At 38.3% G+C, this 18,832-nt stretch overlaps 1 protein-coding gene across 2 annotated transcripts in view; it reads right to left on the bottom strand.

Annotated features, from left to right (window-relative positions):
* The window catches only part of LOC145980123 (uncharacterized), a 73,220-nt gene that overhangs the window by 49,109 nt on the left and 5,279 nt on the right, over nt 1-18,832 (bottom strand). For both annotated transcript variants that reach the window (XM_083113134.1, XM_083113135.1), the window contains exons 2-5: nt 12,201-13,468; nt 8,476-8,671; nt 6,643-6,779; nt 288-402 (exon numbers count right to left, since the gene is read on the bottom strand). In XM_083113134.1, coding sequence (XP_082969260.1) covers nt 288-402; nt 6,643-6,779; nt 8,476-8,671; nt 12,201-13,466 — 1,714 coding nt within the window. In that variant the 5' untranslated portion in view covers nt 13,467-13,468. The remainder of the gene's footprint in view (nt 1-287; nt 403-6,642; nt 6,780-8,475; nt 8,672-12,200; nt 13,469-18,832) is intronic.

The following is an 18,832-nucleotide window of genomic DNA, read 5'->3' as shown; positions in this document are numbered from 1 at the left end:
CACCTGCTCTCTTGAATAAGCAGCTCCACTCACGAGATGGTGCCTGGCGTCATTACTGTCTGCCAATGCTGCTAATTACCTGTTAATGTATGCTGTGGTTACACCCTTATTCCACGGAAACATAGTCGTCCAGCTCTGTCCCTGCTGTCGGTGCACGTACTGACAGCTGTTGGCAAAATGCACTGCAGTTCACAGGTATTACACCCCTCTATCCTGTGCTGGAACGCCCCTCGTACAATACAGTACATGCAAGAGAATATCAAGGTTAAGTAACTTTCCAATCCTACCTGCCAAGGCCACATCGAAGGCACAGTCCTCCAGCAACTTCCTCAACTCCTTAGAATTTTTTGTTAACACTAAAACCAGTTTCAGTAAACTAACTCTGATATTATCCTTTGGATACTAGAAAGAAAACAAAAAGTTTCAAATAGGAAATTGAAAAATATAATTTACATACCACGTAGGAGTAAGTTAGTTTGGTTAATTTGTGAGAAAGAAAAAATATGGATATGTATCGTCATCAACATGGGTAATGACTAGACATTACAATTCGAAAGAGCATTATTTGGAAATGAATGTAAATAACACTGTTGAACCATTGATTGAAATAAATTTTTTGGTTGCATCAACACTTTGGTTATTTGCCTCATCACATGAAAAAGGATACAGCCCCTTACCGTAACTAAAATAAAAACTTGTCTCTGAGAACTAAAGTCTCCTTACGCATGTTAAAAGCTGAGGCTCTAAAGGGCACTCACCACATGTATGAACAAAACACAGGGCAACACACACACAGCCCTACATAGTATTGTACCGAGGTCCAGACGCAAGAGCCTCTCTGGCCCACAAGACTACAGTTACTAGGGTGTACTATGTGGAGTGCCTTCTCAAAAAGGCCATCCCTTACACACCATAAATAACACTGTGAAATTTATTCAGGAGGGGGGAGGGAGGGAGAGAGAGAGAGAAATGTGCTCAGCATACAACCCAACCCCTCAATACATTTGACTGCCTTATGAAACGTCATTCTCTTATTCCACATTTTTTGATACGAAATACAGTAGTCTCATTTATCCGACCTTTGCTTATCCGACATTCCGTATTATGTCGGATAAGCGAGACTCTACTGTATCAAGTTTGTTTGTCATGTGCGATATCCTTGTTTTCTCTACCTCTGACATCCTTGGCAATAATCGGAGATCAAACCAAGATCTTTGTGCTAATGCCAATCCACTAAGCTACCAAGCCAACTTATGGGCAATTCCATGCTTACAGATATAACATTTTGAAATTTTCCATTTGTATAATGTTTGATCTAAGTTAGCATTGACAACATGTATTTTATATTATGTTGGGAGATATAGCCATGTACATTGATAAAAATTATACTGATATACAAATAACTAAGAAAACGTAAGAAAAGCACACCTTCACTTAATACACACATTTCTGTGAAATAACAGGCAAACAAGTAAAGTTCTGATATGCAGAAAAAGATATGATGCTTTTAGGCCTGGACAGGAAAAATAATCAGTTGCTCTTATTTCCTAATTAGAGTACAATTCAAATGTTTCAGATGTACCAGTTTTATGTTATTGTTGTAAGGGTTCTGAGCAGATTGCAGCAGTAAGAAAAATTTATACAAGTACATATCAGTATGGTAGTTTCATATGAACATTATATGCATTATATTGTCTTGAAAACAAAAATAGGAAAGGAAATGAACCAAAACCAAAAGGGTTTAAATCAAGTACAAGATACCAGAAAGTAGCTAGGTTTACCATTTATTTCAGGATTATCAGAAAAAGTAAGAAGGGTTCTCGATAAAAGAAGCTATAAAATAGCATATAAATCTAGCTTGAGTTGATGTTTTATGCACAGTAAGGCTAATCGGGGCTGGACCTACAGTAGGGTGTATCGAAAAAAACTTTTTTTCGAAATGTTAAGGTGGCTAGTGGGGAAAAGTGGCCATTTGTGACCAAAAACACGTCTGATTTTTTTCAGATTTTTTGAAGATCATTTAGGTGGCACGCATCGACCTTGAAGTTTTGATAGTGATTTGGTTATGCAACACGCACAACAATTTCACAGAAATGTTATTATTTGGCTATTTCATGTGTTTTTTTCTGCATTATGGTCGTTTATTGTTTTGTTTATGGCAAATATGTTACATTCGTGCCTTAGGGGTGGTTTCCTATGCTTTTGGTCAAAAATTGTCAATTTGAGGCTAAAAACTCCATTTTTTCTATTGATGGTTTCCAATTGGTTTCGACTGTGTTTTATTCGAAGGTTTTCCGATATAAAAGACTAAATAAAATATTTTGGCTTTTTAATTGCTAACAGTTCCTCAATTACTGTCCAGCGCTTCGCTTATTTTCATAGCTTATTATGCTTTGAAAATAACCCAGAGCTCACCACGAGGAGGTGGCTGGACTGCAAGCTCCACCCACCCAAATGATGTTGGCAAACATAATTTTACTAAGGGGCAGGCCATGATTTTCTTCTAGTTTTCTCCTTGAACTTTATAGTCACTTTTTGTTCGAAATGTCGGCATATGTTCTCTAGATTCGAATTTTGCTTTGATATAGCCATCACGTGCGCTGGCGCTGAAAACGGAAGAAGCAGCCTCTGTGATAATTTTCACAAGTTGCTCCACTCCTTGTGTGTGGCAGGGGAAGTCTTGAATTTCCGCTATATTTTTGTTTTTATTGTAGTCATCTACTTCTTCATTTGTAATATTATTGGCCAACGTAGGCTCGTGGAGGGAGCATGAAGCCCAATCAACCATGTCATAGTATTGGTGTGCATTAAAATTGATGGTTGGTAAAACAAAAGTGCGAATTCTTTTGCCTTTTTTTTAATCCTCTTGCTTTCTTAATTCTTTGCCAACCAAAACTTCTTATTTCTGGGATTTTGTCGGTTATTAAAGCCAGCAGGAGATTTTTAGGATGGGCCAAGAATGCATTTTGTTGAATGACCCTATTAATCAGATCTCTTAAGTGGTGTGGGAGAAATCGGGACAAGTGGATCAAATTCCAGAGGTGTCGGGCTCTGTCAGTTATCGATGGTTCCTTCTTGATCCCAAACCAAACCGGTGCGTACACCTTCATTATGTAGGGTGTGGAATTTGATCTACTTGTCCCGATTTCTCCCACACCACTTGAGAGATCTGATTAATAGGGTCATTCAACAAAACGCATTCTTGGCCCATCCTGAAAATCTCCTGCTGGCTTTAATAACCGACAAAATCCCAGAAATAAGAAGTTTTGGTTGGCAAAGAATTAAGAAAGCAAGAGGATTGAAAAAAAGGCAAAAGAATTCGCACTTTTGTTTTACCAACCATCAATTTTAATGCAGACCAATACTATGACCTGCCACACACAAGGAGTGGAGCAACTTGTGAAAATTATCACAGAGGCTGCTTCTTCCGTTTTCGGCGCCAGAGCACGTGATGGCTACATCAAAGCGAAATTCGAATCTAGAGAACATATGCCGACATTTCGAACAAAAAGTGACTATAAAGTTCAAGGAGAAAACTAGAAGAAAATCTTGGCCTGCCCCTTAGTAAAATTATGTTTGCCAACATCATTTGGGTGGGTGGAGCTCGCAGTCCAGCCACCTCCTCGTGGTGAGCTCTGGGTTATTTTCAAAGCATAATAAGCTATGAAAATAAGCGAAGCGCTGGACAGTAATTGAGGAACTGTTAGCAATTAAAAAGCCAAAATATTTTATTTAGTCTTTTATATCGGAAAACCTTCGAATAAAACACAGTCGAAACCAATTGGAAACCATCAATAGAAAAAATGGAGTTTTTAGCCTCAAATTGACAATTTTTGACCAAAAGCATAGGAAACCACCCCTAAGGCACGAATGTAACATATTTGCCATAAACAAAACAATAAACGACCATAATGCAGAAAAAACACATGAAATAGCCAAATAATGACATTTCTGTGAAATTGTTGTGCATGTTGCATAACCAAATCACTATCAAAACTTCAAGGTCGATGCGCACCACCTAAACGACCTCCAAAAAATCTGAAAAAAATCAGACGTGTTTTTGGTCACAAATGGCCACTTTTCCCCACTAGCCACCTTAACATTTCGAAAAAAGTTTTTTTTTCGATACACCCTAACCTACAGTTTAAAGTAGGATCCGAACCACTATGTGCCTCCACTGGTTATCCAACTCGGAGCCCCTTGATTACAAGGCGATGATGCTACCACTATGCCATTGGGGAGGCCCCTTTATTAACCTAGAAAACTGCCCTGGAAATTCACTTCTGCAGTATAAAACCTATTGTAAAGATCCACTGTTAAATGCAGGTATTCACAGTCTATTTGCAAAAGTAAAAAAACAAATTTTGAATTTGAAATATGATTTTAAAATTTTGGGTGCGTAAGCACTTATGCTATTTTGCACCCATCACATTATACGGGTCCAGCACCTTATCGTTACAAATAACAACTCTAACATTTCATAACTAAAATCTTAAAATATTCTGACTTCCGTTAAAAGCTGAGGCTGTAAACGGGAACTCAGCACACATAAGGACAAAAAAACATGACAACACACAGAATTATACTAGCCATAGGGCCAGTCGCCAGCACCTTGTTTGTCTGCAAAATGCAGTCCAGGGTGTACTACGTGGAAGTGAGGTTGACAGTTGGATGTACTATGTGGGAAGTGAGGTTGACAGTTGGATGTACTATGTGGAAGATCACACCCCTAAAAGAGAAATTAAAGAGAGAGCCTCTGAACATTTCAGATACATTAAAAGAAGGTGAAGATTAATCCAGTTTATCCAACTGTAGTATTGAACAAAATACCCTTCCTGTACTAGAAAACAATGGTACAATTCGATTCCATAAAAATGCTGGAACAAGGAAGAAAGTCACATTAAGGAAAGAGTAAGAATAGCTCTAAGCCAAAATAGTCTAAATGACGTTTGTGGAAACAACGCAATAAAAGCAAAAAGTTGCTAGGGATTTCATCATAAATAACCTGCGGATACCTGCGGTGCTTTGGAATGGTAATGACATGAAATATAACCTGCGCATTAGGGCACCTAGCAAATGCAGTCAAACTTGAATTCCTTCCTTCATCTGCAGGTTTTCCTCCCTGATAGTCCTGGGAAACTGTTGAGAGTTTGGAACAGAGCTTTTAATTTATTTCTTGTTGAGTCTTTTAATTTGTGGCTACAAGGTACATTGGATTCTCATACGAAACATTATACACTCAGTACATGTCACTAAGCCAGCAGGATGCGTGCTCTCCATTAGGAAGTAAGGGATCATGCTGGGTAAACAATATCCAGAACAAAAATTAATTGCCTTAAGTCTGAATCTTAATTGTTTCAAAGCATGTAAATAATAATACCTTCAGTGATTAAGCTAATTTTATTAATTTTGAACATTTGCCTTGAATCACACATGTTGAAATACAAAACTGAAACATATGAGCATGCATTGGATGACATTTACCCAGGCAGTGTTTGCAAGGCCCTGCGAGTGGAATAAATGAAGTAAGTAACAGCTGATTCAAAGTCCCGACACTCGGAATGGCTCACTGGAAAAGTACTGAGAAGGGTAGCCTCAGACACTCATCAGAAGTGATCATTAGAGGCACATATTTTTGGTAAATAAAAAGCCACATTTTGGTACAAAACCGAGTCGATTTCGGGTTCAAAAGCGGTAAATAAAATAAAATATCGGTGTTATAGTTTATATAGTTTATATAGCACATCAAAAGTGCTATATAAAATGACATTTTGGTTTTAAAATTGTGAATATAATCCTAATTTGATTTAAAAACTGCCCTTATTACACAAAGTAAACTTATCCTTTCTAATAGCACATTTAAGTAGTTACCAGAGTATTAAGTTTATACCTGTGTAAAGGGGTCCATTTTTGCTTCTCAAATATTTACAGCAGAATTAATCAATTTTCCGTAAATTGCATAACTCACAGGATACTTCAGACTTCAGTAAGTGTCACGTTGGTATATAAATGGTAAATTTCGTGTTTAAGAGTATATTTCGCATTTTGTAATTCATTTCGCATTATTTCGTGACAAAACAGGGTAGGAAAATGCACCTCACACCTTTCAGAAACATGAAAAATGAACATTACAGCATGTTATTTCGTGTTTTCGTCAAGAACTAAATTTGCATGCCTCTAGTGATCACAAATTATATTTCAAAATAGGCTGGGTAATTCTTACTCACAAGCAAGTCCTTACAGGTTAAGTACATTAAGTATACTAATGACAACTGACTTAAGTACATCTGGGAATTTGACATTTTGGTTTCATGAATCGATTGGATTTGGTTATTTTACGATGCTTTTTGTCACTACTGGCTAATCGTGATGATGAGGATGAGTAATAATATCATGAAGGGACACTTGCAAAGAAGACCCATCTCCAGGTCGGAATTCGAACCTGGGACCCCTCTGCCATGAAGGTTGGTACATTTTGGTTTCACTTTTCATTAAATTACCCTCATGGTGGTGCTGCCCTGACTGAACCACAATTTTCAGAAATTTTTCAGTAATATTGCTTCTCTCTCTCGAAATAAAAAGTGGAATTATGTGCACTATTTTCACTGCATAGAAAAATTCATTGCAAATTATATATTTTACCTGCAGAAGCTGAAGAATTTGTTGACCATCTTTAGACATCAGCATATGCTGACCTGTCTTCGCATGAGTGGCGAAGATGCTCTCCAAAGCAGCATATGCATGCTCCAAGAAATATTCATCCAACACTGGTGCTGGTTCTGCAATGGAAATGTTGTTGTTAAAACTAAATACTAAGAATGCAACCGATTAATCAGTACTCTATCGGCATAGGTTAATATGGGCATATTGGTTTATTGGTTTGTATTACCAATAAAGTTACCACTAATATCATCTAAAAATCCTTCGGCATGATACGTTATATCCTTAAGTAGTGCATAATTCTGCCATGTTGTCATTATTTTATGAATGCAAACCTATAAATCATATATCCTGGTTTCAGAAAGTAAAAGTTTAGAAGTTTGATTCTCAAAGGTAAAACCCTTTGTAATTAATTAAGGAGGTCAGCGATCAAACAGGTCATTCAAGAAACATTTGCATAGTGGTAATATCGTAATCAAATGGTCCCAGGTTTGATATCTGGTGGAGGGACATAGTATTTCAGATCACACTTTAAACTGTAAGACCAGTCCCAATTAGCCTGAGCATAAACTGGAATTAAAACAAAATTCAAACAAGCAGAAAAACATTAGCAGTTCTATAGCAGTTATTGGTATTAGTAAATTTAATATCAGAATTGACAAAAATCTCTTAACACAAACAATCAAACACACCAAAACACAAAAAGCTCTCTAAGGACCAGGCCCCACCAAAGCAGCTTTTTCATTGGTTGGTGCATGGTCAATGCATGAAGTCCCATTGCTGCTGTTGTCTGGCTTTGAAGACCAGACCCTGCTACTTCTTTTCAAGCAGCTGTCCAATTGTCCTCATGATGCTGGGTCAATGCCGAAATTTTGGGTGCTTCCACCGGCAATCGAACCTGGGTCCGTATGCACCAAAGACTAAAGCAATATCATCTTTACTAAATACACAATGGTAGTTTTAGAATGCAGAAGTGGAGTTACACTGTATTCACTCTGACTGCACTTCAAGTTAACTTTTACATCCATCCATAATGAGGCAATGCACATAATGTACCACACAGTCTATTTACCAGATTACAAACTTACTCTGGATAGTATGGTGCTTTGGAATGGTAATGACATGAAATAGGGAAACTCTTTTACCTTTCATTTTACATAGCTAAGTAACATGTGGTCGCGGTGGCTCAGTCGGTAACGCGTCTGACTACCATGCTAAAGGTCCCGGGTTCGATCCCCGGCCGGTTCAAATCCGGGAACTTTTCTAACGATGGAAGCGGCCCCGGCGCCCACCCAGCGTCGAATAACATGGGTACCTGGGGGAAACCCTGGGGGGTAAAGGCGGTCAGGGGCATGATGCTGATCACATCACCCCCACTCACGACCGGATCAAGAAAGTGTGGGGCGTTACCCCCACACCCCCTATACGCCTTCATGGCGTGGTGCTATGCACAGGGGAGCACTTTTTTTTTTTTTTTTTTAAGTAACAGTACTGTACCATAACACTCACTTTGCTTTATTGGCACTTCTAGCACAAAACACCTCTCTTTAGTCAATATTTCGATGGTTTCAAACATTCAGCCTTTTCTTTTTTCATATTGCCTTTCCACAACTTCTGGCTAACTACGATGATGACTATGGCTTAGATCAACTTGATGAAGGGACACAAGGGACACAAACAAGAAAATTGCAGAGCAGGGAATCAAACTCAGAACCTCTGGTGACAGGATTGTGAATCAACAACCCAATGTATTTGTCACCGAGGTAGCAAGTGTTGGTTTTGTACGAGTTCTCTTGTAAAAAAAATGCTTCTTACCTCTTAGAATGAAGATGTGTATAAGAGGCGGCCGGTTGGCTTCTTCTGGCGGCAGAGGGGTTAGCTTCTCCCAGATGCTGTAGCCCAGAACTCCAAGATCAATGGCCCAAAACATGACCCAGTCACGAGTGGTTGTCAGAACTTGGCCCCGCATGCACTGCATCGAGAAGTGAGGATCTTCCTCAAAAGTTACTTCCTGAAAGCATGACAAACATTCATTAAGAATTCATGAACATATTTTTTTTTTAATTATATCGAGAATTTTTAAATATTTATAACCTCTGTTTGTGTAAAAGAAAATGTAGTGATCCTGCTCTCATTCGATATCCTATTTGATTACTCTCACTGCTTGCGTACTTCAGGAAAACAATGGGAGTGTGTTCATTAACATTTACTCCAATTGTGGCAGAATATCTACTTTAGAACTGAACATAGACTTCATATTTGTATCAATACACTCGTCCCTTGCATAGTTTCCAACCTAGTGACTTCTCACACATATATGAATATTTCTATGATGTAGAAATATACATATAATACAAGCATACACTGGCATGCAGATGTGTGTGTGTGTGTGTGTGCATTTAATTACCTGCTCAATTTCGAACATGCTTGTTTTCTTTAACATGAAAATGTGTTCTTCACTTAGACACTAACTCCCTAAGGGAGTAAGCAGGTTCCTATTTACACAGAATGCAGTGTTGCTCCAAAACAAAAAGTCAACAAATGAGTGAGTACTCAGTTTTAAGTTCAATGCTAAAAGCTTAGTGTTGATATTTTCCCCAATAATGAAAGACTGAATACCATTCCATGTACCGGGTGTTTCAAAAATTTATTACAAGTAAACTATGAGGAGCAGTCAAATGAAAACCGAACACCCACCATAAAACACATTCCTCGCAAAAGTTGGCAACACCGTTGTTACGTATCGATACTGCCATATGTATGACTGCCCCTCATATTCAACTTACTTTAATGAAACCAGTCCAGAACGATCGAGGAACGCAAACAGTTTGTGCATGTATGTTTTGTTAAGCCGAGAGTTCATATCCCTGATGCTAGGTGACTCAAATCACCCATATTCCTCACATCACTCAGTGTCTTGCGCAATGCTTTGGTCACCAAGTTCACCGGACCTTACACTGTGCGACTTTCTTTGTCTTTCATCAAAGACAGGGTATTCATCTCACCGATGGCACATGATATTGCAGCAATAAACACTATCGACAGGCCCATGTTGATGCGAGTGTGGCAAGAACTAGACTTTTGTGTCAATGTGTGCAGTGTCACCCATAGTGCACACATTGAACATCTGTTGGTGTACAAAAAAAACTGTTTGAGTTCTCATTCATTCTGGACTGGTTTCATTAACGTAAGTTTAATAATTTACTTGCAATAAATTTTTTTAACCCCTCAATTATTTTTTCATACCCAGTATAATGAAAACATGATGCATGTGCATGAGAAAACATTGCGACAATATGTCAAGGAACAAACTAATACTAATAGCAAATGAAGTTACATATTTCTTCACTTTCATACACTTTCCATCTTGAAAGGTTAATAATACTTCTGAATCTAAGTAGATTAGAATAGCAAATGATGAACTAGTAGAACAAGATGCAAAATACCTGGAAAGGATTATAAGACATGGAGATGAAAAGACATGGAGCAAGAAATAAGAAGAGGTCAATTTTGTTTACATATTTATGAACAAGTGAATGATCTTCTATTGGAGGAGGAGCGATGAAAAGAGAGAGAAAGACGGAGTGCCACTAAACTTTACAAAGTCATGTATAATATGTATTATACAAATTATAAGAATTTTGAGCCTCCACAATGACATAGTGGTAACATCATCGCCTTGTAATCAAGGGGCCCCAAGTATGATACCCGGTGAAGGCACATTGTGGTTAGGATCACACTTTAAATTGTAGGTCCATTTCTGATTAGCCTGTGTGTGCATAAAGTGGACTTTAGTGTAAGGCAAGGCAATACATCGTCCAGATGATATATTGCGATATTGAAAAAAATATCATTCAGGTGATATCAACTAGACAATATATCGTCACGATATTTGGCAATATATATCGTGTCATGGAAGCGGCCCCGGTGCTCACCCAGCGTCGAATAACATGGGTACCTGGGGGAAACCCTGGGGGGTAAAGGCGGTCAGGGGTGTGATGCTGATCACATCACCCCCACTCACGACCGGATCAAGAAAGTGTGGGGCGTTACCCCCACATCCCCTATATGCATGGTGCTATGCACAGGGGAGCACTTTATCTTTTTTTTTATATCGTGTCATAGATATATCATTAGGATATTTCATGATATATCGTCATGATATTTTAGCAATATACATGTCAGCGATATATCATTACAATATATGGCGATATATATTGTGGAGACGTTATATCACCGATATGGAAAACATATTGTATCGTATCGTCCGTGACGATATATCGTGATATCAAATTTCCGATATCGTCCATCCCTAGTGGAACTAAAGCTCAAACCATTTTCACAATGAAAAAAAAGTTGCAACGAAGTTTCTTACAAGTTTAGAAGCAAATGTGTAAAGAGAACTTGGGAGGCAGAAAAACTACTAGGGAAAAGAATGAAGTGGTATGGGGAATGGGGAGGTGGACTACCAAAGAACCATGAAAAGAAAATGCAAGACAAGATACATATGAATACTCTGAATGTTACTCTCAATAGTTCCCTATTAGCATGCAATGTTAACTGAACTTTGTAATATATAGAGCTCTACTACCTATTTGTATTTTAAGATTATGTACATTTGAAGAGAGCACCACTTCTCTCATCTTCGGGTGAACAATTTATTTTTGCTCATGGTGGGGCTTAAGTAATTACACAGTATCAACAGAGTACTTAATGCACACGATTCGTAGTAAAATTGCACGTTTGTCGTAAGTTCAGTCCCACAACACAAAATAAATTGTTCACTGAAAATGAGAGGTGGTGCTCTTTTGAAACCTAGTGTTACAATAAAATGTAAGCAAGCCAATTAACATTGCATGTTGATTAGACAAAGGCAAAGCAAAGTTAAAGATGCTAATCAGGACTGAACCTAAAGTTCAACATGTGATCCAATCCAATTTACCAGTGGTAGCATCGTCGCCTTGTAATCAAGGGGTCCCGGGTTCGATACCTGGTGGAGGTACATAGTAGTTCGGATCCCACTTTAAACTGTAGGTCCAGTCCCTATTAGCCTTACTGTGCATTAAGTGGACTTGAAACACCAAATCAATCAATCCAATTTACAATGTACTTATGCCAGGGATGGAATCCATTGTACTCTTGATTACAAGGCAACAGTGCAGCACCAGAAGGCCCCTGAGGTAGACCATGGACAAGATGGGAAGAACAAAAATGGAAGGCCTCCACCCAACACATGAAAATGGCCGATGGCATAGTGGCAACATTGTGGAGGCCCATAGTAGTTCGGACCCTACATTAAACTGTGGGTTCAATCCTGATTAGCCTATCCGCATAAAGTGGATTAAAAACAAACAAAAAAAACACAAAAAAAAAACCATGAAAAATGGTAAAGGATGACAATAATAATAATGACCTAAGTAGAAAGAAAAGTTTCAATGTGGTAGTCAGACAGATATTTGTGGAGTATTTCTTCTATAATACATGAAGAGGAATAGCAGTAGCAGAATAGGGACTTGGATGAAGTTTGGTATAGCATTTACCTGGCTCCAGAAGCCCACAATAACATTTTCCTGGATGTCTTCTTTCTTTGGAAGTGGATGCTTCAACAAGTGCTTTTGCACCTCCCGGCCAACATTCATTACTTTTTCCTCCCACTCAGAGTCCACATAACCTAGCATATACTTTAGTGGAAACACCCGTACGATTTTCACATCCTTCCACTGTGCTATCGCTTCCGTGGGCTTCTTGTCAGAATTTGTCTCTTCCTCCTCATTGCATGATTCTTTATCACAAGGGATTACAGGAATGTTAAGCTCACCAATAGTCTTGTTGACGTTCTCATCTACGGTTGCATCGCTTGTGTCATACAGAGTGACTTCAAACCCTTGCATCTTTATATCAGTCTTAAGTTCAATTCCAAAACACTTCTGAAAAGTCTTGCTGACTAGAGTCTCCTGAAGTGGATAGGCTTCTCCAACCAACAGCTTTTTCTGAATGTAGATCTTGAGCCTGTTGAAGGCCTCAAAGGTTTTTGAAGCACTGCTGGTGCATGCACGCATCAACTGATAGAGTACTTCGGTTTTGAGAACGAAGCAATACTTGACTTGCTGTGCAGGTAAATGACTGGCCACAATTCTTATGAATTTCATTGCAGGAATGAGGAGACAGAGGTCTTCACAATCAATTGTTTTCCTGTTGGAAATGTAATCACAGTATTTCCTCACCAACGACTCCACAAACTGCATCAGCTTAGTGTCGGCTGCTGTTTCGTATAAATCCGGTTGCTTTGAGCATTCTTCCGACAACTGGCTTATGAGCTTCCTCTTCTCTTCAACCGAAGTATATCTTGAGCAAATTTTGTTTATCATGACATTGACCTCTTTCTCCATGAATCCGTTATCGGAAGACTCATTCGGTCCTTTGACACATGCATTTGTTTGTCCTTCAAACATAAATTCTTCCTCAGTCAGGGCCCCATTCTGACTGTTCATAACAGGCTCCTCCCCCGGCTTACTAAGGCTTTTTTTGTCGTTAAAAATTCTAGCAACAATTCTGTCAAATATATTTGGGCAACTTGTTCCTTTTGGAAAATCACACTCATCATCTTTGAAGTCTGCACTATCTCCGGAGCAGCTCTGGTCATCTGCGACATCATTTCCACCATCAAGGGCATCAGGTGATATCACTTTTGGAAACGCAGAAATGACATTAAGTTTTCCTTCAATCTCATTGTCATTTGTACCTTCTTCACTTAGGATGTGCTTTTCATCTTCCAAATTTTCAATCCCTTTTGGTTTTGGCTCCATTTCTGAATAAGAGAGAAAAAACATAACATTAAATTTTATACTTATGTAGGATAGAAATTACTAAACAACACAATAATACTCATTTTATAACAACCTTGTTCATTGTGTTCTCCACTTTTCTGTACCATTTTACACTTTACAGTACTTTTTTTTTACGGTCGACATATGAAAACACCATTTCTAGATAATATAAAAATCATAATGTTCGAGAGTCATAGGACAGATTATCTGTATTATTATTAATTTGTACATTCTTAGTATTGGCTGATGTAGGAATATATATGTATTGGTAAAATAGATGATCCAACATATCTATAAACAGCCTGTACTTTAATACTCCCTCTGTCCCATAATTATAGTCCGGTATGCCAAAATGGTAGTACAGAAATGACAGACGAAGAGGCAGATGGAAAGCACAATTTGTACTGATCCTTGAGTAGTAAAGTTGTATGACTCATTCCCTTGTTTCATGTTCTTCTTCTGTATACACCAATGTCACAGTTTGAATATCAGGCAATTATTATGAGACAACAAACAAAGGTGTACCGGACAATAATTATGGGACAAAGGGAGTATAAAATTCCACAATTCTGTTATTTTTACATAAACATACAATTCATATGCTCTAGTTTTATTAAGTAAATGTGCAAACACGGAGTTTCTATTTCAAAGCAAAACCCACTGCAGTCACCACATTACCCACATTAATTGAGGTGGTGATTAACATATCATTCATGTTCTTTTCAGAACATTTACAACTGCATCAGAAATGGTAAACCTTAAGTTGTCCAACTTGCTTCATTGTACGAGAGGATTAACTGTATGGAACTACTAGAAGCATACAGAATATAAATTCTGTGTGGCACTAACATGAAGGAGTACTATTTGATTTATTTGATTGCCAGGTGAAGATCACACTCTTCAGCTCTGCACCCTCAAATTGTCAGTAACTTTATCTCTACCGCCTGGTAAGCAGTAAAGCATGTTAATTGGTTGACTTTCGGTCTCACCACCAAATGTCCCAGATTCAAGTCCAAGCTGAGGTATGGATACCCTTTCCAAGTGTCCCCTCAACAAATTCATCTCATCATCATTCATTCTCATCATTGTGATAAGCTAATGGTGGCAGAAAAGCAACATAAAACAAAAATAAAAATACGCACATTCCCTCTTCCTTCAATTGATTGCTTATCTGTTTTCCTACCAACTGTCTCGTAGTTCTGCATCTAACAAAAATGTAAATGGAGAGATTGTGTTATCTTTTTAAAAAGTCTTGAGGGCTTCTTTAGCTCTTAACCTCTTAACTGGGTATGACGTAATACTCCGTTCTGGCTCTACTGATTTATAATGGGTATGACGGGATACTACGTTCTCATGTTCTTACTGCTGATATCTGTTGTGTATGACGAGATACTTCGTAAAATTACTTTCTTCTTTGTTTCACCAGATGGCTCTGACTTCCAGACTGTTGTAACCGTTAGAGTTAGCGGGAAGCAACGAACACAGCCCGACGTTCAGTTCTATCGCCTATGCAATAATGGCTCAGGCAAATCGGAAGCGACGGCGTGTTTTTCCTGCTGAGGAAATCCGAGATATATTGTAGTTGTAAATCTCGCATATTGTAAAAAGTACAACAAGGACCAATAAAAGAATAAACAATACCTAAATGGTATGCCATGGAGCACAGAAATATTAACTAAAATATTGGTTTACGAAATTCATCAATTTATCAACAAAAATTCCCAGGGCAGATTGGGCTTTCGACGAGGAAATTACCCAGTTAAGAGGTTAAACCTTGTGCACATACATGATAGTGAATTGGCAGCCAGTGATCTGAAATCCTGCTGACACCTTTCAAACGATGATCACTTGGAAATATCTATGGGTTCATCTCACTTGTGATAAGATCCCGACTGCTGGATTGTAAAACTCTGGAGTGATCGTCACATAATGGTGACTTGAGAAGATACCACCACTGAAGTAATGTTTCAAAGATTCATATTTACATTAATACAAGCTTTACGGTGTGTCTTGACCAATTTGATTATTGTTGTGGCCATAAAACAATATCAAAACTGCAGAGGTGAACACTGCTGAAATAGTCCGAGTCTCTTAAGCCACTTGCAGAACTGGACCATTCCATGTCAAATATCCAGAATTTTGCAAAAATGTCACCCACCATCCCCGACTTTGATACTTATAGTCCGGGTGCCAAATGCCTAAAAGTGGCATAACCTAGTTTTGCGGTATGAATAAAATGTTTCGACTGTTTTTGAAAGCTTATGTTTTGTACATTTCAGATGAGATTGATGCCACTCTGTCAACCTTGAGCAATTTCAGAAATTCAAAATTGCATCCAAGGTGGAAGATTTTCCAGTTAATGACCTATATCTTGGTAAAAAATCGTCGTAAACAGAAAACCTTGTTTTTTAGTCTTGATCTTCATTAGATGGACTACGAAAAAGATTCTGTTTAGTCTTTCGCTAATATCAGTAGTTTCACCGTAATTTTAAAAAAAATCTTCAAAACGTGTAATTTTTCTAGCACTTTTTGAGTTTTTGGTTTGTAACTTTTGAATAAATTAAATGAGAGGCAATTGTTTGGAATAAATGTTGTAGCACAATTCATTAAGCTTTAAAACAATATAAGTTTTAATGCATTTGAATGAAAAATAAGATATAAAATTTGTTGCAAAATGGAGGATAGTACCAGAAAGTGCATCTTGATTACAGGCCGCTAAGCCCCCAATCACTGACTTTTTGATAAAAGCTAGAGACTTAGTAGGATTAATTGTTATATCATTAACGATATTTTCAGTCAAGTAACAAATCAATATCTGTGCATTGATGGTCGCCATCTTGAAAACAATGTGCCATATTGGATATTTATTTTATTTTATATATATTGGGAACGGAGTCCCCTCTCAACATCCAGTTTTCTCAGAAATGTTTCAAATAATGTAAACTTTCATAAAAAATTAATAAATCTATGTGCTAACCACTCTGCCACGGGGGCCGGCAGTATTAAATTATTGTATTACTTGAAAAAAAAAAACATATTTATTGTAATTCATGATACAAAACTAGTGAAAATTGTCTATCGATTTGTTTTATATGAATCATTCTTTCGATTTTCCCCCCTCTCTGATCAGGTCTTCATATCATTCACATTTGAATAATGTACAGGTTGTCCACTTGAGACATCCCTGATTTAAAATTACAATTGTGAGGAAACTCTTTGACATAGAGCCTTGCTCTTTGTGGCATTATGTAAAGCAACTCAAAATATATTTTTAAAATTTAGTGTACTTCTACGTGGGCTCCTTTCCTAACCCTCAATACATCTAGCCAATACTCGATCTCAACTCATGTGTGCACTAACTAACATGTCAGGGGTGATGAAGTTGATAGCATTTTCAATTCTCCTGTGAAGATACGAAGGTCACATACAGGTGCAGTGTAGACCGTGTTTTACATAATACCCACAAGAAGAAATCCAGAGGTGGTTATGTGCGGAGATCGCAGTAGCCACGTGATTGGTCCATCGTATCCTATCCATCCGTTCTGTTCAAAAACTCACGAACATCCAAACTCCGGTGCGATGATGCACCATTCTGCTGCAGAGGAAGGAGCTGAGAGACAGCAAATTGCTCAAGCGCGTCTAAATAACAGTTCCTGGTTACTGTTTGCTCGATGAGAAAAATGGTCTGACAATTCTGTCTTTCGTCAGCGCACACCACACATTCACCTTTTTGCTTTTCCTTACATGTTTCCGAACACTATGGGGTTCGGGTAGTCTGGGTTTTGCTCAACTTGGTCCATCATCTCAATAGCAAATAGTCCTCGTTGTGGTCTGTCTTGAGGCTGCAGCACCTGAACAACCTTCACTTTGTATGCATACAAATGAACATGTTTATGCAGCACCTTGTGAACTGTTGAGCGTGGGATGTTTAGCTCTCGTGATGCTCTGACTCTTACTGGGTTCTCTCGAAGGCCTCCTTGATCACCTCTATCGTTTCATCAGATGTAAAGACAATAAAGGCTTGACATGACAAATTTCTAGCCATTGGGAGTTCTAACAGACGGTCAGGTCTTGACAGAAAACCCACATGTGATGAAACGATAGAGGTGATATTGATATTACTTTTCATATTGTTGGGTGTTGGAGTACTGTATTTTTACACAACACAGCTTGGTTCATGCATGGTGCAACAGATGGCAGCCCGTAACGATGTAAAGCATGGGCTCCGTGCCCTGCAGGGAAAATTTCGCTCATTGGGCTATTGAACAAGGCAATGTTATGCTGCTCAACACAGGTTTACCAATGAGGTATACATGGATGTGAATGGGAGTGTAAACAAGCAGAATGTGCAATTTTGCGCGAGAGAGACCCCTCACAATGTGCATGAGATTGAAACATATGGGGACAAAGTGTGTGTGTGTGTGTGGGCTGCAATCTTAAGCCATGGCATTACTAGCCCTTTCTTTTCAACAGTGGATGCTACTTGAAGATGTTTCCATCCACAGTTATTCGCTGCTCACTTGATCGCTGAGCGAAGTTGAACCTTGAACCACAGGTTTCAGCCACAGAATATAGTGTTTGTGTTTCAATCTCGTGAGGCAAAGGGAAGAAGAGGAAAACTATATGAGGATGGTGCGTGGCAAGCTGCAAATGGCATGGCGACCAATGAGAAAATATTTATGATGAACAACTTGCGATATAGTGTCATTAGACAGGAAGTTCAAGTAACAGAAGGTGATGTAATATTCCAGATTTTGTAATTGAATTAAAATGATAGTGTTGTTCATTCCAAATAATAAATATTAAATGTAAATAGGCTATACACCGTAGTTTTGAAAAGTTGTGCAAGTGTTTGAAAATGAAAATTTTGAGTTTTGTTCACATCAACTTTTCTATTTCCATTCCATAATTAACAGCATTTCAAACACCGAAATCTTGTCCACTCGACGCAGCCACATTGACCACAGATTATTCAAAGTCACTGATATTTTGATCAATGAGCAAACTGCATCAAGTAAATGATTTATCTGCTCAACGGTCGAAAATATTGCTCAGCGAGCATCGCTCAGATACTTGACGGGCCCCAGAACATATAATTCATAATACTGATAATTTATCTTGTAGACTATTTGATTAGGCAGAACAGGTGGTCGGAATATTTCACAGTGGGTAGAACCCAACCTCACCAAAATGGTGGTGACATTCCTCCAATAAATCTACGACAACATGAAATTAAAAACAAAGCCAGCAGGTACATCATTTATATTGTCTATGAAAATGATAACTTCAGGATTAAAATTGGCCTGAGCATGATTCGTTGGAGGCATGCACAGAGAGAAAAGGAA

Source organism: Lepisma saccharinum, chromosome 27 (genome assembly GCF_977018435.1).
Source record: "Lepisma saccharinum chromosome 27, izLepSacc3.1, whole genome shotgun sequence".
Taxonomy (NCBI): Eukaryota; Metazoa; Arthropoda; class Insecta; order Zygentoma; family Lepismatidae; genus Lepisma; species Lepisma saccharinum.
Note: the sequence above shows the minus strand (reverse complement) of the source record. Positions and strands in the feature narration are given on the sequence as shown.